This window comes from Drosophila erecta, unplaced genomic scaffold (assembly GCF_003286155.1).
Source record: "Drosophila erecta strain 14021-0224.00,06,07 unplaced genomic scaffold, DereRS2 tig00000092-arrow-pilon, whole genome shotgun sequence".
NCBI classification, from domain to species: Eukaryota; Metazoa; Arthropoda; class Insecta; order Diptera; family Drosophilidae; genus Drosophila; species Drosophila erecta.
In genome coordinates, this window is record NW_020825207.1 from 7,465,524 (window position 1) to 7,487,223 (window position 21,700).

The window sequence follows — 21,700 nt, forward strand, 5'->3', positions numbered from 1 at the left end:
CTTTGATTGTCGAGCACTTTAACCTGCGGAGTGTTCGTTAGTCCGGCCAACAGATGGCGCTATTCACCCCCCAAGCAGACAATGGCAGCCAAAAGGAAAATTGCATGGAAATGGTGAAATATAATGCAATTATACCGCTTGTGCATGTGCGCGTGTGTTTGTGCTTGTGGTCGTGTTGATCCCTTTAAATAATAAACTATTGGTAGGCATGGTAACTGCGTCGTCTGTAAGCAAAAACGATTTACGTTAATTGTTAAATTGATATCCGGAATAAAAGCGATTATACTTTATGCATGTGTTAAAGTCTTCTCCTACAGTTGCCAAGTATGAAAATATTTGGTTAATTTTATGCGATTGTTTATAGCCTTCATTTCATCATTCAGTGTTAATTTATTGCCGGCAACCACACGGCAATTCATTAGTTTTTATAAGAGAAATGGTTATTTAGGGCGAGTGAGTGAATACGAAACGGAAATTTTAATGACCACGGATGATTAAAACCACATGCTCAAAGATATGATGCCACCATATCAATGAATACAAATCATCACAACCCAACCCATTTGTATCCCAGTTATTTATCTCAAAGGAGACCAACGCCATTAATGCAAAACACAACGATCTATGCACTTACATACAACACACATACAACAGCAGACAGTCTGTATATAAGGTCAGAACTGTACGGAAAACTCCCCTTTGCCTCGTTTTCCACCGGCATCCATATCACGAAAAATTCCTGTGTGTCTGCATATTTGATACTTTGATCAATTCAGATGGACGGAGAAGATGAGGGGCTGATTTGGACAAGCAAGAAAAGTGTAAGCGACGATGCCAATCAGTTGGTCCACACGGCAGCAACCAAGTCGTCCAGCCACCCAGTCCTTTGGCCATGCTAATGTCCAGGACATAAGCGTTATTATGTGGCTGCCGTCTCCTCCTCGCCCAACCAAAATCCTGTCCAGTTTCGCATGCAGCAATCTAATCATCATCAGGAGCACCATCCGCAGACCCTTGCCCACATCCAGTGCAACATATTGACCAGCACTTGTTTGCTTTTTTATTATTGCTGTGGAGCAACCCTCCTTGCTATCTATACGTCCAAACTTTGGCTGGTGGTCCGCCCATCTGGGTATAAATTTATGCACATTATTTGTCCTGTTTGGCATGTCGCGTTGATTTTTGCGCAATCCTCTTGCACATTTCCAAATGCCATTTGTATGCAAACTAACTGCGCTTTATGCCTCCATGGTCATCATGCCATTCTCAACTCAATCCCCATGCCAATCCCCATCCTAGCCAGCATCATGATGATGATTTTGGACTTTGGATGCCAAAGCAAGACATCAAAATGCAACAGGGAATGAGAGAGTTCCGGGGAAATTGGGTAGAAATTCATTGGGGGAAGGGATTTCTGAATTTATGGCAGTTCAGGATTTATATCTATGTGGAAATTGGTATACTTAGGCGTACATGTGTGCTAAAAACAAAAAAAAAAAAGACGGCAATGCGACCATTTTAAATAATACTTATTACCTAGCTTTATTGTTATTGAAACTCGATCCCCGTTTTGACATTGAAACTTGGTTGGCAGAGGATCCATTTCCAAACAGAAAAGAGACCAAAGTCCAAGTTTTAATTTTTTGGCTTGTCCTTTTGGGCATTTTGCAGTTGCAAGATCTCCGTGTGCTGGCAGATGCACAGGTTCCCATCTCGCTGCAAATCTCTCCTTTTTACGCATATTTTTAACGCGAATAATGATTGCCGAGTGCCTGTGTGGGTTTCGTAGAAAAAGGAAAAATTAGCATATTTGATTAATTTGTTTGGCGTTTCGAGGCCACTTTATATTCATGAATTTGCAAATTAGACGTCGCCAGGAGCGCTCTGGCATAAATGTGTTTTTGTATCGTTAAAAAGTTGACAGAAACATGGCTGTCAATTTCGTATTGGTAGATTGGACAGACCAAAAATGTGAATGGAGAATGGAGAAAGGAGAAAGCTGAGTGACTTTCGGGCGATAAATGAAGCGAAACTTTTTCGATAATTGCTGGTAATTCTTGTGTGGCTGCGAGCAGAGTTTTCCCCATTTTCCTGCACACTTACCCATCTCTGTCTGTCACATGTGCAACAGCTGCGGGCAAAGTTAAACAAATAATAAAGTTTTTAATTATAAGCAATGGCAGGCAGGGCAGAAAGTTTATTTTCTTGATCGTATCGAAGACTTTTCCAACTTCTTCACCCTCCACCAACTTGTTCATGTGCGTTCTGTGTGTGTGTGTGTGGGCGGGAAATGGAAGTCAATGAAATTAGTACCGGAAGTGTTAGTTTCTGTGACATTTGCATGACCCCTCGCTTTCGCCACGCCCCCTCGATCATCCACAACGAAGTATGCAATAAAAAGTTGGCAAGAAACTTATTGGTTTGCCTGAAATAATCAAGAAGCGGAAACTCAAACAATTTGCGGTGCGACAGAAAGTGCAGCTCAAGGTTTATCCCAAAGATTTCCCCCATTTCGCCATTGGTCATTGACTTTGGGGTTTCCGAAGTGCGTGAGTGGAAAAGTTTGTGGTCCCGCCAACAATGTGGCGCAAGTTCAGGTACGAATTCGAACTAGGGAAAAACTATGGAAGTCGAGTGACATCCAAATGCCACTGCGGTACTTTGCCTAATTGTAAAGTTTCATGGTTAAAATCTTGTAGCTCTGTTAGGTATTATTAAATATTTATAGACACATATACATATATCAATTGGTTAGTCAGATTTCCAAAGGAGTGGAATCTGGTTTACTTCTTTTCAGTCTCAGCATCCTTTTGCTTTTTGCTGACTATCAGCTCGATCCACGCATCCCATTCCTTCTTCCACTTCTCCATGGCCTCGGCCTTGGCCTCGTCCTTCAGCGAGCTGTATTTAATGGAGTTCTTGGCGGTTCGCTTGAGGAACTTCAGATCGGCATTCATGGGTGCGATGCCCAGAAAGGCCATGTAGAAGTCATGGGACAGAGGAGCGGCACGCCAGAAAGCCGGACTGCCGGAGGCGATCACCATGGGCACGTTCTCGGCGATCAGCGTGGCAGCAGGATGACTGCGGTAGTCGGAGCCCAGTTGGAGCACCTGGTTGGACACCGGACACACCTCCAGGGCGATGTTCAGGTACTTGGCCAGCCGCATGAGCACCGGGTGCTTGGTGATCGTGTAGCCATGACCGATCCTCTTCGTGCCCAGCACAATGGCATCCAATAGATTCTGGTCCACGTGCGATCCGTACCAGTTGGTCTGGCCGGCGTGGAAGTAGAAGTGGATGTGGTCGGGCAGCTTGAGCAGCTCCTCGGCGAATTGGCTCAACGGATGGCCCACGTCCTCCTGACCCACCAAATCGAAGCCAACCACAAAGCTGGGAAACTCTTTCTGAAATTAGTTGTAGTTAGATTGCAACAAGGAAAGCCATAACTCAATTGACTAAGAAGATTTGAACTCACATTCAGTTCTGTGCACTCCTTAATGTATTTTCCCACTACTTCCGGTTGCACATGCCGAATGGGGGCGTATATCAGCTTGGAGTCGATGAATCCTGGATGCTCCTTCTTGAACCGCTCCAGCGTGTCCTTGTAGATTTGCACTGTTTCCCGCTTGGGCAATCGGCTACCATCCAGGCGGTAGAGTTCCGGGATCACACTTCTCACCTCCAGATATTGGACGCCGTCGGCGTAGAACTCCTTGAGCGCGTTGTAGTAGTAGTCACCCCAAAGGGGGGCATACTGTAGTAGACCGTCCAGCAGATCGAAGATGCCCATCATGTGGCGCCAGGCATGGGCATTGGTCGTGAAGCTGGCCAAGGGGTACATGCTGAGTCGCATTTGCAAATACTTTCTGAGATTCTCCTCGCCACGCAGTTCCCTCAGCTTTTCCATGGGCTGCCACTCGCCATTCTCGAAGTTGACGTCCTTGGGCTTGTCCTTGGCGAATCGGAACTCCTCCACGCGGCAGCCGTTTTGGGTGGTGCACACCCAGAGGTTCTCCCGATAGGTCAGCTTGATCACCGACCGCGAGCTGCTCATGGAGGTGTCGTGCGCCTTGAGGGCCGCACCCTTGGGCATCCTTCTCAGGATTTGGAAGAGCGGCGACTTCTTCACCTTGCTAAGCACCTGGAAGATGTGGTGTCCCGGCGCGAACTTCGAGGGATCCATGATGCCCTTCTCGTACTCCCGCTTCTTTTCGCACATAATCAGCTCGTTGGCCGCGCGCTCTGGCAAGGTCAACTGAATGTCGTTGCCCACTCCGGAGTAGCGCTCGAAGGAGTTGAAGATCTCGCGCAGGATACGGTAGTCCTTGGCGGTGCTCTTGCGCAGATTGGTGGTACCCAGCATCTCGAGCAGCGTCATCTCGTGCGGATTCTCGTGCATTAACTGGACGGCGGTGGGCGTGGCACGCCTCGCCAGTCCAGCGAGTAGCGCCCGGTGGCTCAACAGCATCGTCATCTGCTCTTTGCCCCTTCTGTTTTTTACTTTGCAATGAATATTTCACATTTTATGGAATTTAGAAATTACACAAGTCAGAAAAATCAAATGTTTTAGGTCATTTTCTTATCTAATTGGAGAGCACTCTATGCTTTATGGAGTACAATTCGTATTAGCTATAAAAAGATAACAGTTTCAGCTTATGAACTATAGTATTAATATAAGTTTATGGGGGAAAAGAGTACAGAGAAGAGCACAACTATTTATTTACGAAGTGAAGTCCTTTGGTAACTCTAGCAACATTGGTGAATGTCAAGTGATGCTTTCAAGCAATTTGCGAGAGTTTCTTTGAGGGAGCATAGGTTTTGCATTCCAGGCATCATCTACTTGTCAATCGGGTCTCAGCCCCAACGATTACAAGATGCCCAAAGGCCAACACACACACTCGTACTGGCTAACACACACACACACACACACAGTCACGCAAAGATTTATCTAACGAACTAAATGGAGGCAAGCTAAACTCTGCGCCTCACTCGGTTACAAAATATATACAACATTCTGCTTAAGTGTTTTTTCAGCAGCATTACTTTGCTCGCACACAGATACCCACACGCACACACACAAACATACGTAGCTGTGGGACACGTCCCATCAGTTCGGATGTGTGAGTGTGTGTGTGTGCGAAGTGCAGTGAGCCCAGAATTTCCCGACCTGCCCTCGGGCACATGAAACTTTTCAAGTGTTAACGAGTTTTGTTGCACACATGTGTCGATTGCATACGTAGTGCACTTAACTCGCAAACTTGAACGACATTTAAGCATTTTCCCCAATTGTTGTTGCTGTTGCTGTTGTTGCAGTTGCTGTTGTATTTGTCACTTAGCAACAACAACTGCAAAGAGTTAGGAAAATGGAAAGAGTTTGGCAAGTGGCAAACTGATATGCCTGTTGTTGTCTGCCGGAGAGGGAAATTTGATTTTGTGCAAAAACAATTTGCATCTTAATTGTGTGCCACATGCCAAAGATGGAAAATGTGGAAAAGCAGCTAAAAACGGCTGGGAAATGGGTGAAAACTGATAACTGATAAACACTGGCTACAGTATTGCATGCAAATTTCTCTTTAATTATTATTGGTCACTTTTGTTCCGGAGAGAACGCTAAAATCTTTTTTAGTTTATTGTTTTGGCATTTATGGAAAATAACTGACTGACATGGAACACGAGAAATATATAAATAAAGTTAAAATGTGTTTTTTTTCATTTTGTTACTTTTTGTGCTGTTGGTTCGCTGTTCTTGTGGTTCATAGTTTACGTAAGTTATGTGAAAAATAAAGTCACAATGAGTTGGGACATTATTCTGTTCCACATGGCACAATGGCATCAGTTATTAGCGAAACACTTTTTAAGTTTTGTGTTCCCATTTTCTTGGGATGTACTATATTTATTACCCACACACCCGCAGCGCTTTTGGCAATTCAAATCGAGCGGCTCTACTCGGCCACAGCCGAAAATATGTTCATTTTCTACATCTGCAGCCCATTTTCAGTTTCCATTGTCTGACACGACCACGCCCACAGACCACCTCCCACCGCCCAACGCCCTTAGCCGCAAAAACACTCATACGCCCCGTAGGAGGGATCGTTGTAACATCTCTTTTTCCATCTTTTCCTTCTGCGTGTGCGTTTTCCTTCTTTTTCTCTGCAGTTACAAATTATGCTCATATAAATTTTTATAAAACATTTCTGCCGTTGCCATTTTATTTTATGTTTCTTTTTGTTACAACTGCGACTCACACCCACACACACACACACACACACACACACACACACAGCCACATTCGCAGGGAGCAGTGCCTGGAAAAAGTAGGCAACGAACGCCTTTTCAGTTCAGTTCCTTTCAACTCGCCCAGTTTTTCCGTTGGGTCTGTCTGCTGCAAAAATGAAGAGCAATTCACACTTGAAAAGTTCCAACATGCGTTTTTAAGTTGCCCCAAACAACTATTATACGGATCCCTTCCTATTGCCACCGGAGTGTGCTTTTTTCGGGGCCAGCTGAACCTCTGAATATTAAGCGAAATGTGTGGGAATATGACGCAGTTCTAGGGACCATAAAAAAGGGTTCGGTGCTCCTCTGGCCTGTTTATTTGCCTAAGCTGACTAATTTAATATGCATAAATGCCGGCACATGTTTCATAAATGGCATCTTAAATCGGCACCCTAGGCGAAAATGGCTTCATTATCCGGGCCAACTTCGAACTAATGGTTCCCAGTCCAACGCAGCAAAATAATGTATTGCTATTAGTGGTATTAGTAAGAATATGCTTTGCATTGTATTAATTCTTTATGCGCCTATATCTGGTTTTCATTTGCTTATTAAAATATGTGTGATAAGAAACTTGAATCTGAAAAATACTTTTCAATACTATTCAAGTGAAGATTAAATGAAAGCTTAAGATTTTTGTACATTTTTTAAATAGACTGCTATTTAAAGAGCACTCCATACGAGGGATTTTAAGGAATTACATTAATTTTCAGATCTTCCTAAATGTTTCCCTTAAATATTTGTGCCATAAACCAGGCGCTGAATGTGTGATGTGTACATGTGTGATACAACTTCCGGTTTGTGCAGCCGACGACAAATGTACTTCCGCTTGTGCGGCAGTTGCAAAAAAACTGTTGCATGCTTTTCTGCGCAGCCAGAGATTTGGCCAACAATGAACTCGAAATCAAATGTCATAATTAAACTGGTCGCCGCCATGGCAAAACGGTTCAAACAAAACAAAAAAAAACAGGATAGAATGCTATAGTCGAGTTCCCCGACAATCAAATACCCGCTACTCAGCTAGTGCAAATTATAATTACATTAAAAAAATTGTATTAAAAAAATGTCTAAATTTGGATACAGATTTTTAGAGAATTGCGCCAGAAACATTTAGAGGTATGCCACTTCAAAATCCGATTAAGATAACTTGAGTTATGGAGTTTAGAACTTCAGCCTTGGGACATTTTTTAATTTTTTTGGATTTCTACAACATTACACATCAGAAAAATTGAAAAAATCTTAAAAAAAAATAAATTTCTAATTTTGAATGCAGTTTTGTAGAGAATTGCGCCAGAAACATTTAGAGGTATGCCACATCAAAATCCGATTAAGATACGTTGAGTTATGGAGTTTAGAACTTCAGCCTTGGGACATTTTTTAATTTTTTTGGATTTCTACATTATACATCAGAAAAATTGAAAAAAAATTAAAAAAAAATAAATTTCTAAATTTGAATGCAGATTTTTAGAGAATTGCACCAGAAACATTTAGAGGTATGCCACTTCAAAATCCGATTAAGATACATTGAGTTATGGAGTTTAGAACTTCAGCCTTGGGACATTTTTTAACTTTTTTGGATTTCTCCAACATTACACATCAGAAAAATTGAAAAAATCTTAAAAAAAAATAAATTTCTAATTTTGAATGCAGATTTTTAGGGAATTGCTCCAGAAACATTTAGAGGTATGCCACATCAAAATCCGATTAAGATACGTTGAGTTATGGAGTTTAGAACTTCAGCCTTGGGACATTTTTTAACTTTTTTGGATTTCTACAACATTATACATCAGAAAAATTGAAAAAATCTTAAAAAAAAATAAATTTCTAATTTTGAATGCAGATTTTTAGGGAATTGCTCCAGAAACATTTAGAGGTATGCCACATCAAAATCCGATTAAGATACGTTGAGTTATGGAGTTTAGAACTTCAGCCTTAGGACATTTTTTAACTTTTTTGGATTTCTACAACATTACACATCAGAAAAATTGAAAAAATCTTAAAAAAAAATAAATTTCTAGTTTTGAATGCAGATTTTTAGGGAATTGCTCCAGAAACATTTAGAGGTATGCCACTTCAAAATCCGATTAAGATACATTTAGTTATGGAGTTTAGAACTTCAGCCTTGGGACATTTTTTAATTTTTTTTGGATTTCTACATTATACATCAAAAAAATTGAAAAAAATTAAAAAAAAAAAAATTTCTAAATTTGAATGCAGATTTTTAGGGAATTGCTCCAGAAACATTTAGAGGTATGCCACATCAAAATCCGATTAAGATACGTTGAGTTATGGAGTTTAGAACTTCAGCCTTAGGACATTTTTTAATTTTTTTGGATTTCTACAACATTACACATCAAAAAAATTGAAAAAAATTAAAAAAAAAAAAATTTCTAAATTTGAATGCAGATTTTTAGGGAATTGCTCCAGAAACATTTAGAGGTATGCCACATCAAAATCCGATTAAGATACGTTGAGTTATGGAGTTTAGAACTTCAGCCTTAGGACATTTTTTAACTTTTTTGGATTTCTACAACATTACACATCAGAAAAATTGAAAAAATCTTAAAAAAAAATAAATTTCTAGTTTTGAATGCAGATTTTTAGGGAATTGCTCCAGAAACATTTAGAGGTATGCCACATCAAAATCCGATTAAGATACGTTGAGTTATGGAGTTTAGAACTTCAGCCTTGGGACATTTTTTAATTTTTTTGGATTTCTACATTATACATCAAAAAAATTGAAAAAAAATTAAAAAAAAATAAATTTTTAAATTTGAATGCAGATTTTTAGAGAATTGCACCAGAAACATTTAGAGGTATGCCACTTCAAAATCCGATTAAGATACATTGAGTTATGGAGTTTAGAACTTCAGCCTTGGGACATTTTTTAACTTTTTTGGATTTCTCCAACATTACACATCAGAAAAATTGAAAAAATCTTAAAAAAAAATAAATTTCTAATTTTGAATGCAGTTTTTTAGGGAATTGCTCCAGAAACATTTAGAGGTATGCCACATCAAAATCCGATTAAGATACGTTGAGTTATGGAGTTTAGAACTTCAGCCTTGGGACATTTTTTAACTTTTTTGGATTTCTACAATATTACACATCAGAAAAATTGAAAAAATCTTAAAAAAAAATAAATTTTTAAATTTGAATGCAGATTTTTAGAGAACTGCTCCAGAAACACTTAGAGGTATGCCACTTCAAAATCCGATTAAGATACGTTGAGTTATGGAGTTTAGAACTTCAGCCTTAGGACATTTTTTAATTTTGTTGGATTTCTACAACATTACACATCAGAAAAATTGAAAAAAATTAAAAAAAAAAAAAAATTTCTAATTTTGAATGCAGATTTTTAGGGAATTGTTCCAGAAACATTTAGAGGTATGCCACATCAAAATCCGATTAAGATACGTTGAGTTATGGAGTTTAGAACTTCAGCCTTGGGACATTTTTTTATTTTTTTGGATTTCTACATTATACATCAGAAAAATTGAAAAAATCTTAAAAAAAAATAAATTTTTAAATTTGAATGCAGATTTTTAGAGAATTGCTCCAGAAACATTTAGAGGTATGCCACATCAAAATCCGATTAAGATACGTTTAGTTATGGAGTTTAGAACTTCAGCCTTAGGACAATTTTTAACTTTTCTACAACATTACACATCAGAAAAATTTAAAAAATCTTAAAAAAAAATAAATTTTTAAATTTGAATGCAGATTTTTAGAGAATTGCTCCAGAAACATTTAGAGGTATGCCACTTTAAAATCCGATTAGGATAAGTTGAGTTATGGAGTTTAGAACTTCAGCCTTAGGACATTTTTTAATTTTTTTTGGATTCCTACAACATTACACATCAGAAAAATTGAAAAAAAATTAAAAAAAAATAAATTTCTAATTTTGAATGCAAATTTTTAGGGAATTGCTCCAGAAACATTTAGAGGTATGCCACTTCAAAATCCGATTAAGATACATTGAGTTATGGAGTTTAGAACTTCAGCCTTGGGACATTTTTTAACTTTTTTGGATTTCTCCAACATTACACATCAGAAAAATTGAAAAAATCTTAAAAAAAAATAAATTTCTAATTTTGAATGCAGATTTTTAGGGAATTGCTCCAGAAACATTTAGAGGTATGCCACATCAAAATCCGATTAAGGTACGTTGAGTTATGGAGTTCAGAACTTCAGCCTTGGGACATTTTTTAATTTTTTTGGATTTCAACATTATACATCAGAAAAAATTGAAAAAAAATTAAAAAAAAATAAATTTTTAAATTTGAATGCAGATTTTTAGAGAATTGCGCCAGAAACATTTAGAGGTATGCCACTTCAAAATCCGATTAAGGTACGTTGAGTTATGGAGTTTAGAACTTCAGCCTTGGGACATTTTTTAACTTTTTTGGATTTCTACAATATTACACATCAGAAAAATTGAAAAAATCTTAAAAAAAAATAAATTTTTAAATTTGAATGCAGATTTTTAGAGAATTGCGCCAGAAACATTTAGAGATATGTCACTTCAAAATCCGATTAGGATAAGTTGCGCTGCGTCTGTGTCTCTGGAAGCCGCATGCTTAGTCTCAACATTCTAGCTTTTGTAGTTCCTGAGATCGAGGCGTTCATACGGACAGACGGCCATGGCCAGATCGACTCGGCTATTGATCCTGATCAAGAATATATATAATTTATATGGTTGGAAACGTTTCCCTCTGCCTGTTACATACTTTCAGCGAATCTAGTATACCCTTTTACTCTACGAGTAACGGGCATAAAAAGAGGCAACTGGACAGTCGGAAAATTGTCAAAACGCTGGCGATAAGCCGCAGTCTGACAGTTAGACGCCGGCCAGCCAACAGCTGCTTAAACTCTTTGCCACAATCACAATGTGTGCATTACCCATTCCGGGAATCCGCATACTGCGGCCAACGTTTTGGCTCCTGAGACAATAGTCCCCCAGGAGATCTCATCCCGACTTAGTTGCCAGCTTGTGGCTGTCATTTTTATCTGTGGCCCATTGTCACTCGCACAATGGCGACAAAATGTGGTGCCTTCATTATCATTTCGACTCCTACGTACTCCCGCTCCTCAAATTGTGTTGCTTCAAATTGATTTGTCTTCTCGCTCGGCACGTAATCTCCCCTCTCGCTCGTCCTCGCACTGTCAGGCAATTTACATTTTTGTCGCGTTCGAATTGCGTGGCACGTTGTTGCCTATTTGAATTATGTCAATAGAATTGCGCCTTCAATAAATGTCAATAAAAATATGTCGCGCAGAAGGCGATTGATGAAAGGCGAAATTTACAGCTCCGCCGCAAAGTAGGCAGCAATTTTATTTATTTTTTCTGGGAAATGGAAGCAAAGGAAAAGTCAGAGTCAACTTAATTTCTTTTACCTAAAAAAGCATGTTTTTCGGATTATAGTTAAATTGTGATAAACAAAGGGAGTAAGTTAGATGGAATCCTATTTTTAACAAGAACTTATGCAAGACCGAGCAAGATTTGTAGTTCCAAGAACAATGGAAAACAGCTCAGCAAATGCAAAAATAAAAGGTTATGAAGGCTTATGGCTTTTACAGGTTTTCACATCAGTAAGCCCTGATACCAAAGCCACACGAGCTTATTGCAGAAAATAACAAAGCCAGGAATATAAATTGATCAAGTGTGTGTGAAAGCAAAGGTAACAAAAATCGTAAAGTGCTATGTTAGTGCACATCCATAAACTGTAATAGGCTAACCACTTTTACCTTTGGCCAACTTTGAGTTTTGATTTTTTCCGAAGGCAAAGGATTTCTACGCTCAATCGATTTACAATGAAATACGAGTTGAAGGCAGAGAGAAACATAAAGCGATCAAAGCTTGCTTTTTCATAGTTTCTATGCTGTGCTAGTGGGTCGGGTTAAATGTCTTCACCTCTGACCCCCAAAATCCCCGCTCGGCATTTAAGACTCCACCCTCATTGCCTGCTTAACGTTTAATGGCGCACTTTGACTACCCGAATGGCAGCGGGGAATCCCGGGGCACAGAATCCGCGTCCATTCACGACAACATGTTTACAACGCTCTACGGCGGAGTAGGAGTAATAAAACGAAATTATAAAATAATATTAACAATCCGGCAGCAACATTTAGACCCGGACACGGAGCCAACAAAGTGTGTAAAGTGTAGCCAGCTGAGTAAAACACAAAAAAGCGAAAAAATATGCTGAAACAAAAATGGAATGCAATGGCAACCCGTGGCATTTTACATTTATGGTTATGGGGGTGCAGCTACACATGTTTGTTGACTATATGCGGTATATATATGTGGGTCCAGATTATGGGCTAAGCTGCAACAAATGTGGGCAAAATGGGTTGGGGGACTGCACACTGGTTGCACTAAAAGTGCACGTGTAATTAAGGTCAGCATCGTCGTCCAGCTAATTGGCCGAGCTGTAAGCCAAAGGGGCCTCGCAACTTTGTTGGTCATAACTAAATTTGTTTGTTTACCCTGCCTAGGGCCCCCATTTCCCGGCTTCCCATATCAAAACCGCAAAAAGCTTTTAATCCAGCCAGCTACTGGACATCCCAAGTCGTAAAGCCTTATCATAATCTCCGTGACTAGTGGGCTCCATAAAGCCCATTCGACCAGCGGGAAAACATGGCAGAAATGGCGAGTAATCGGTTCAATTCTTTTGTAGCAAAAATATATTTCCCACTTATAAGTAAACTAGAAGGGTAGGGACTTTCAATACAGGCAGTATTTAAATTGGAATTATTAAAGTCATTTAAAGCTAGCTAGGATACCACACATTCCATTCAGTACGCTTCTCTTCACACATTCACCACAACTCTGCTTGACATATATCTCACTTTACTTTCCTTACATGCGAATTTACTCCTACGAAAATAACCACAGAAACATGGTGTCTATTACTCACGGAAAGCCACAAGTTCCCAAAAAAATAAAAGGCAGAAACAACTTTTATAATAAAATTATTTGCCTGGGCACAGAAATAGACAACTTTACAGCCATACATTTCATTTGCACGAAATGTCACTCGAGGGCATACTTTGGCCAAAACAACAGGCGAACGAACATGAACGATGAGTGTGTGGCGAATCCTCATTTCCAGGACTTTTCAGGATCCCGCCTTGTCAATGGCCGGGCTCCACAATTAAACACTTGCCGGCAGGCTAAACATTTGCATTTAAATAAAAATGCATTGGATTTTGTTGGCACTTTTCATTAGCCATCGCCCTCGTTCGCCCCCCTCCACGGATACCAGGATACCACGATGCCAGGATCCCAGGATCCCACTGTTTGTCTGTTTGGCTGCCTGGCGCCCAAAGTGACTTTCAATGTAAACGTCAGAGCTTTGTGCTGTTGACATTTGTGCGCCGCCAGACGACATCGTCACAACATCCTCCACGATGCAGACGACGGCAACAATTTGCGATAAACATCTCAGCGGCATGCAAATCCCTTTTAGGAATTGCACAGGAGTGCACTCCAACTAAAGAGCTGCGCATGGAGGGTGGGGTAGAGCAGAAGGACATTGCTGTCTGCCAAGAATTAACCATCCAGGATGCCGGAAAGTCGCGCTCAATGCGACCCCAAGGCAGGCTCAAGAAGAAGATAGAAATCGCGTCAGATTAGTTGATTTGTGAAATTAAGTTGATCACTTTAATGGCAGTAGTAACACACATCAATGCTGTAATTGAAATAGGGTTTTTGAATTTGTCACCTTTTAAAATGGCATCCAATGGGAGAATGGGATATCCGGATAGGTAAAAGGCGGCAATGCTAGAGGGGTCAGCTTTTTGGAAACGAACCCATAGACAATTAATGAACGGTAATACATGCGAGCCACTTTACGCATACTTTCATTGCTTATTGGGGGCTTCTTCCTCATCCAGGTGGGGTTCCCGAACCGCCTTGATTTCCAAGCTCTTTCATGGCGCGAAGCTAGGTTGTCTTATGGCGGAAATATGCATATACATCGCACATGTTGACCTTCTTCTCGCACTCGCAAGGTGGAATGGCCTCGAGCAGATCCTTTTTGCATTCCGAGAAGCTGGGATACTTGGTGCGCCGCTTCTTGCAGCAGGTGGGAATGCGACCAGCGTCGCAGGAGGGCGGTATCCGGCCATCGGCGCATCCGGGCGAGGGGATCTTGCAGCAGGGCCACTTTCCGATACGCGGCACTTCTATCAGTATCTCGGGCTTTTTCTTCACGTCATCACAGGGCATGGGATCCCAGCGGCACTCGACATCGGAGACCCTTGGACACTCGAACTTCCGTCGCGGTCTATTCGGATAGCACTTCCTTGCCTGGACAGCCGCCTTGGGTATCATATAGCACTCGCACCAGGTGCGCTGATACTTCCGCGCGGCCTTGTCGCTCGGTGTATAGTGGTCCAGATCCAATGGCATCTCCGATTCTGCACATGGGTCGTCTAGGCACTCTAGCGTGGGCAGCGGCATGACCGGCGGGTGGCATTTCTTGTCGTTGCGACTGGCCGCCTTGTAGCACATTCGGTCCAGCCGCTTGAGTTCCTTCAGGTGCTCCAAGCGTCTGCGACGCAGGTTCATCTTCTTCACTGTGTCGTAGGTCCGCTTGATGGTCAGCGATCCCAAATTGTGCTGCATCAAGAGCGTTCGTTGGACGGCCTGCAACACCCCCATGCTAACTGAATTTAACTGGAATTTTGAACGGAAACCAAAACGGAAGGCTGGATTTTTGGAGGCAAAGGTGTTAGACGTGTTTACCACTCGAACAACTGTGTACGAATGATTCAAAGCCAAGCTGAACGTGGCTAGCACACTTGACGTTTCGTCCCAAGGCCTACCTGGCGGTATATTACAAATTTAGCATCCTATGATCTGCAGTATAAGGTACAGTAAAAAAATGAAAATGAGTGTTCGACTATCAGATACCTGTTACTCGCACTCCCAGGGAAGGAAGAGCAAGCCTGTATGCGAGTGCACTTGGGCGCCACCTAACGGCGGCCTATTTTGATTTCGATCAGCCCGCCCCAATAAACCAAGTACAATCTTCTAATGTGATTATGTTTATTCCACCAAAAATTTCGTATCTTTTATTAGCACTATTAATTTATCTGCATACAGTTGAGCACCATGAGTGGGTCCCCAATCCAAGGTCTGCCTCCTTTAGCACGACTCGTCGCGCGGCTTTAGGGGCTCACATGGAAGTCGACGGTTTAGGAGAGCGTGCCGGTAGACGAGGCACAGGGGAGGCACCTCCAGGCAGCGGCACTCAATGGGTCTGGCGGTGTTCAGCTCCTCGTGCTGGCACTCCGAGAAGCTGGGATACTGGCAAGCGCGGCGCCGGCATCTTGTATGCCTACGCACCACCTTACAGCTGGGATCGGCTCTTGCCTTCGGACACTGGCAGAGAGTCAGCTTGGGACAAGGGTTGAGCCTGGCCTCCTGTTGGCAGGGCATGGGATTCACGGTGAAACAAGGCTTCTTGGGAGGGCCAATACACTTCTTGCCCATCACGCGGTAGGTGCGCTCAGGCGCCACCTTGCGGCAGCAGCGCTTCTGCTTCCGGAAGAAGCACTCCACCCAGTACTGGTCGAACTGGCGGTCCAAGGACTTGCTGGGCTTGTAGTACTTGTCATCCAGGCGCTCGGCCAGATCACAGGGATCCAGGCAATCGGGCTCTGGCTTGTAGGGTATGTCGCATCGACCCCACACACCCAGATACTTGGGATGCAGCTCGGAGAGCTCCTTGTCCGTCTTGCAGGGATTTAGCTGCCGGTAGAATTTGGGAGTACTGACGACGGGCGGCTTGCATTCCGGCTTTTTCGCGTTATGGGAGACAAACTTCTCGCACTTTTTCTCGTCTTTTTTCGCGCACTTATCATCCCCGCCATCCGTGTGAGAATGTTGTCGTCTCCTTGGGGGCAATCCTACACCCTTTGGTGGGCTCTGCTCGCATTTCCTGGTTTTCTTGCTGGCGCACCTATCGTCCGAGTGGGCAAAACGTCGGTCGACCTGTGACAATGCCTGGAACTGGGATTTCACTACTCCCTTCACCTCGTTGAGGAGCAGCGGGCGAAGTAGTGTGGAGCTTTTGGCCAGAAACATAACTGAACGGAGGTTTGGATTGGAACCGGTGCTGTGGCAGGTTGAGAGATACGAAATTTAGGTCTGTACAGGTGAGGGTTCTACTTTGATCTGGCCAGCACCATGGGGCTTACCCAATGATTGGAAAGAAACCTAATCCAAAGCCGCCTGGATGGGCTCTATTTCATTTACATTTCAACAACTACTTCCCTATGGATTCCCAGATTCCCAGATTCAAGTGTGCAAGATTATTTCTCGAAGGCTGTCGTGAATTGAGCCCTTTCCGGGCCACGGCCCAAATGGATTTTCCTTGTTTGTTCTGGAGTTAATTGCGAATGCATTCGATGCCAGCGAATTGCAATGTCCAGCTGCCTTGATTTGCAGGCAAATAACAATAAAGAAAAAATAGACAACGCAACCTTCACTTTGCGAATTTTTATCCCCCCCTTGTTTGCAAGTTAAATGCAAACAGTGCGCAGCCAGCCAAACGACAAAGCCCAGCAAAAAAACCGAAAATATACATACAAAGCTGGCCCCTTTCAGGAAAAAACAAAAAACAAACAACAGAAGTCCACTAGAATAAGTATACGCCGCGTTGGCCGCTGTTCGCTGCCCGCTGTTCTCGGGGCAGTTTTCGCTTTTACGCCGCTATTTTCATTGGAGTCACTGCCGTCCGAGAGTGGCCATGCATGAGGGCTCCCATAAAATTGGGTCAATTGCTGTTAACAATTTGGCAGGGCAATCTTTTGGCCGTTTCGATTTCAAGGCGCTCAGGGAAAAAACAAAAAATAGGAAACACAACGGGGGCCATAAAAAACGAGCACGTACGAGCGAAGCCTTTGGGGGAAAAAAACAATTTCCGCATAGAGTTGTTGGCCAGGAAAAATAGACGCTGCAATCGCTGCTCCCCCGCGGGAAAACAGGAGAAAATTCGCGGAGGGAGGGGAAGCTCAAGTGGCTGGTCGAAAAGTTAGCTGGCCTTTACGCTAATTAATTAGTGCATTTTGTTTGTAATTCATTTTGCGAGAGCAGCGCTGGCTTAGTTAAAGTTTCCAGGGGCGCGGCTGGTTTCATAAAGCATTGCCCGACTTTCTGCAATTCAATAGCTCAGCATCACTTTCCATTTAATCAACTGGGGAAACAGTCGACCCCAATGCTTCATCTCTTGTTGCCTTTGAGTGACTGCCAATGAAGTTACTGCCCCTAAAGCTGAGATGCACTTTGGCCCGTCTCTCTGTGCAAAACTCAGACGACTAAGGAATGATTTCATTTACTTACAATCAATGAAATTGCACTGATGCAATTTTGTTTCGGCCCCAAAATAAACAGGCAAGTGGGTGGAACGGAGCTGGGATCGGTTTGTGGCCATAGGGATTCGCCAGGCGAAAGGAGCGAAAGTAGCGAAAGGAGGAGATGGCTAAAAAGTAGCAGTTGCAGTGCAGCAAATGTGGAGGGGAGCAACTGGGGGTCACCAGCAAGCAACTACCAACTCTGTCTGTCACGCTCGCCTGGCAGCCATGGCAGCCATGGCAGCCATGGCAGCGTTTGGTAGCCAGGAGCAGCTAATGTCTGGCGACAGTTTCCGAGTCCCACGAATCCCACGAATCCCCATGAATCCCCAGGAATCCCCCACTTGCTGCTGGCGTTTCTCATATTGCAGCCAGACACGTAGCCAGCCACTGTGCATTGGGTTCGGGTCGAGACGCAGAGAGATTTGTGAAAGATGTCAGGAACACGCTGCGACAGAATCGAAAAATGAGTAGGAATCGTAGGCGGAGGTGAGTGAGTCTGCTCGCCCACCAAGGCACTCATCCCCAGCGAATCCCTCTGCTTTTCAACTTACCCAGCAGCCTAGATGAGGACAAGACCCCCGCTGCACAGCCAAGTGGAAGTAGCTTGAGATCGCAGTCTCTGTCCAGGCTGGAGTGCTCCGTTCAAGCCTCATCCATCTATCAGTATGACACGCGGAACACGCGACCACAAGTGGTTAGTGTGGCCAACGGCACAGATCGGACGGAAATCCTGAATGGGAGCACTTCTGTCTTGTCCCTTGGCCAGGCGCAGTGGAGTGAAGTAGAGCTCGACATCGTTCTACGAATGTTTTAATCCTACGTTTCTTCCCAAGCTTCCTTTCAGAAGATTTCCCCATATCCTTGTGGCGGCATCAAAGGAGCCCGAGACTTCGGACAGCAAGCCAGCTTCTTCAAGCCGTACTCCAATTGAGCCCATATCCGAGGTGCCGTTTGTGGAACCTAGCAAAACACCGCCAGTGGATCGATGGTCACGTGCTCCCAGTCTTCGGCAGTCTTCCTTTGCATACAGGGATAATGAAGATGAATCTTCTGTGAGCGAAGATGAGGTGTCTCCGGTCCAGAGCTTCACTAGCTATACGGACGAATATGACCGTGGAGAACCACTCATAACCAAAACGGAAAAGTTTTACAAAAAGAGTAAGTTATCCTAGTGATGCCCTTCTTAGCTTGCAAGATTTTATATTTATAATTGGAATGGGACTTAAACCATTTTCAGCCTGCATTCCCTTTAACTAAAACCTTAGCCTTCTTGCAGGAGCTTCCTTAATACCAAAATACGATTCCGAGGATTCATATGTTATCGCTAGGGAAAGCTATCAAAAGGATACGGCTATCACGTTCAATACAACTACAATACAGTTGACCGATTCGACGGGATCCTTCAGCGAGTACGACGCGGATATTCGGATGAACCAGTCGTGGGACATAGATAGTGGAGTCTCGAAGGAGTCCTATGACCTGAGCCGTGGTGGCAAACGACTGGGCTCCGGTATGGTTTTTGTAAGTGAGTGAAAAGCTTTCTTGCGGTGGTGAGTTGAGAAACAAATGACTTGTCATCCGCAGATCTATATGGTGATACCACCGGACGGCGGATTCGGCTGGGTAATCATGGTGCTGTCCTTCCTCGCCCAGCTGATAATCGATGGCCTTATTTTTACCATTGGAATCCTATTGCCCTCCATTGCCAAGGATCTGGGTGTCTCCACATCGTCGGTTTCGTTTGTGGCCAGTGTCCAGATTGGTTGCTACTTCACTAGCGGTGCCTTCTCTGCCGTTCTGATAAATCGCTTTGGGTTCCGAAAGGTAGCCATCGCCGGGGTCCTGTGCTCCGCAACCACAATACTGGCCTCCAGCTGGAGCGTGAGCTTGACCATGCTGATCTTCTTTTACAGCGTCCTCGGTAGGTTGATGCTAGATGGCTGTCCCATATCCGATATCCGATGAATAATAATACCAGCCTGCGCAGGTGGCTTTACCTTGAGCATGATCTGGGCGAGCTCGCAGCTGATTGTGGGCTACTACTTCGAGCGGTACCGTCCGATGGCCAATGGGTTTTCCTGCAGCGGTGGCGGAGCGGGTATAGTGGTCTTCACGTTCCTCAACAGCTGGCTGGTGCCAATCATCGGATGGAGGAACATGCTGCGGACGCAGGCGGGACTGATTATGTTGATCCTGCTGATGGTGGTCGCCTACGTGGAGGTGGCTCCCACGCAGGTTGGCTTGTACCACTTCCCCGATAACTTGGAGTCCAGTTCGGATGAGTATTACGGCAACTTCTACGTGCATGACTACTTACGTCTATCCACGCAGAACGGTGAAAGCCGGAGTGCCCTAAATGCATATGATCCACCTCCTAAGAGGCACTGGTGCACCAAGTTCTGCCCATGCTGCACGAACTGTTGTTGTGGGAAGCGGCGGAAGAAGCCCCAAAACGAGGATGAGCTCAATCTGCTGATCCGGCCGGCGCCCTTGGAGCGGGAGGATCTCTTCTATACGGGTCCCGCCGAGTACGAGAAGCCGCAGAGCAAGGAGAACCTCGAGGGCAAGGAATTCCAACTGATGGGATCGGACAAGAACGTAAGTATTGTACGTTCTACAGATTCCTTTCGACTTAGGAACACCACCAACTACTACTCAGACCCAGCAAGTGAAGTATGGCATCAAGAACATTAATTTGGGTGATGAAGGGGATGGCACTTCCAGAGAGCCTAAAGGCAACCACAATGAAGCCAGATGGTCTAATGAAGTTCCGAAAAAGCCAAATGCCTGTGGGAACAGCCGGTTTATGCTCACTCTGCTCAAACTATTCGACTACCATCTGCTGAAACAGTTCGAGTTTCAGATCCTGGTGGCCTCCGCCTTTCTGTACCCGATGGGCTTCAATATACCCTTCGTTTACTCGTCTGCACGAACCACGATTCCCGTCAAATATGCCCGTATGATCGGCCCCATTATCGGAATCAGTAACCTTGTGCTGCGGAACATCCTTGGCTTCCTCGCCTACAAAAGGCGTACTTGGACCCTCGGACTTTGTGGCTGCGGTCTGGTTTTCGGTGGGTTTTCCGTCTTCATAAGCGCTTTCTACGGACAGAACTTGATTTGGTTCCAGTTTCTGTACGGCATATCCTATGCTGTAGCGCCAGGTGTGTACACTACCTACCTTACCTAAAAGTTTTCATCTTGCACCAGCAATTTTCCGCAATATTGCCTACTTTCATTTCCGCATCATAGCCGTTTTTTCCACACTGAGAGGTCTCATATACGTGAAATACCTGGGACTTTCCAAGCTGACCAACGCCTTTGGGATTACCTCTTTGGCCATGGGAATGGGTGCTTTTATTGGTACCACGATTGCCGGCAAAATGGTGGGCAGTACGGGCAACTATTCCGCTGCCTTTTGCTTTGCGGGATTGTGCCTCATTATCTCCGGAATTCTGAAGCTCATGCTGCCCGGACTTATCAAGTTTCGCAACAGGAAGGCCCAGTGATAATTGGTTGCCCTGCGTGGAACTTGGGATTTATCTTACAATATAGCTTGGACTCTTCTAAATAAGTATTACTGACTTTTTTACTGGTTATGTTTTGGTTAAGTCCTTGTTCCAAATTCTGAATAAATTTTGTATAATACACAGCTTTCGGTTGGGAAGGATTTTTATATAGCAAAATCGATTCCATTGCTAAGCATTTACCTTTCCTTAAAAAAGAGTGAACATATTAAAGATTTCTTTTCAATATAATTCGAAATCGGGTGAATTCTTTTCGGGGTTGACTTTTATTGCAATCCATTTAAAGTTATTAGTTAGCTTAGTTTACATCTAATATTAGCTTAGTTGCTGAACAACACACTTTGGCGCCACGCTTATAGGTTCAAGTGTGTTGTGTTTGGTTTTTCATTTGGTTTTGTTTCCATTTTTCCTTGTTTGGGTATGCAAATTTTCACGCTTGTTGTTTACTTTGATTTGCTTTCTAAACTTTGTACCTCTACTGTTCAATGTTTTTTTTGGTTTTTTTGTTTAATTTTTTATATTTTATGATGATT

At 43.3% G+C, this 21,700-nt stretch overlaps 4 protein-coding genes across 5 annotated transcripts; 1 reads left to right on the forward strand and 3 right to left on the reverse strand.

The window, feature by feature from the left end:
- Positions 1-2,719: 2,719 nt before the first annotated feature.
- Positions 2,720-4,567, reverse strand: LOC6548819 (adenosine deaminase 2). Of its 2 annotated transcripts, none has more exons than XM_001975568.3 (2): positions 3,476-4,567; positions 2,720-3,404 (listed from the first exon to the last, which is right to left on the reverse strand). In XM_001975568.3, exons 1-2 carry the CDS (start codon positions 4,472-4,474, stop codon positions 2,784-2,786), a joined length of 1,620 nt encoding a protein of 539 aa, XP_001975604.1. In that variant the 5' UTR covers positions 4,475-4,567; the 3' UTR covers positions 2,720-2,783. The 2 variants fall into 2 exon arrangements, with proteins under 2 accessions (XP_001975604.1, XP_026836282.1); XM_026980481.1 differs by having other exon boundaries at positions 3,288-3,400; positions 3,476-4,561.
- A 9,341-nt stretch (positions 4,568-13,908) lies between these two features.
- Positions 13,909-15,055, reverse strand: LOC6548818. Its single transcript, XM_001975567.3, has one exon. The coding sequence runs from the start codon at positions 14,939-14,941 to the stop codon at positions 14,222-14,224; it is 720 nt and encodes a 239-aa protein (XP_001975603.1). The 5' UTR covers positions 14,942-15,055; the 3' UTR covers positions 13,909-14,221.
- Positions 15,056-15,311: 256 nt separating this feature from the next.
- Positions 15,312-16,488, reverse strand: LOC6548817. Its single transcript, XM_001975566.3, has one exon. The coding sequence runs from the start codon at positions 16,367-16,369 to the stop codon at positions 15,428-15,430; it is 942 nt and encodes a 313-aa protein (XP_001975602.1). The 5' UTR covers positions 16,370-16,488; the 3' UTR covers positions 15,312-15,427.
- A 1,377-nt stretch (positions 16,489-17,865) lies between these two features.
- LOC6548816 lies at positions 17,866-21,149 on the forward strand. Its single transcript, XM_026980192.1, is given in 8 exon segments — positions 17,866-17,896; positions 18,153-18,430; positions 18,432-18,798; positions 18,917-19,161; positions 19,225-19,561; positions 19,628-20,238; positions 20,300-20,804; positions 20,893-21,149. Coding segments are annotated over 8 exon segments (2,631 nt in total).
- Positions 21,150-21,700: the final 551 nt, after the last annotated feature.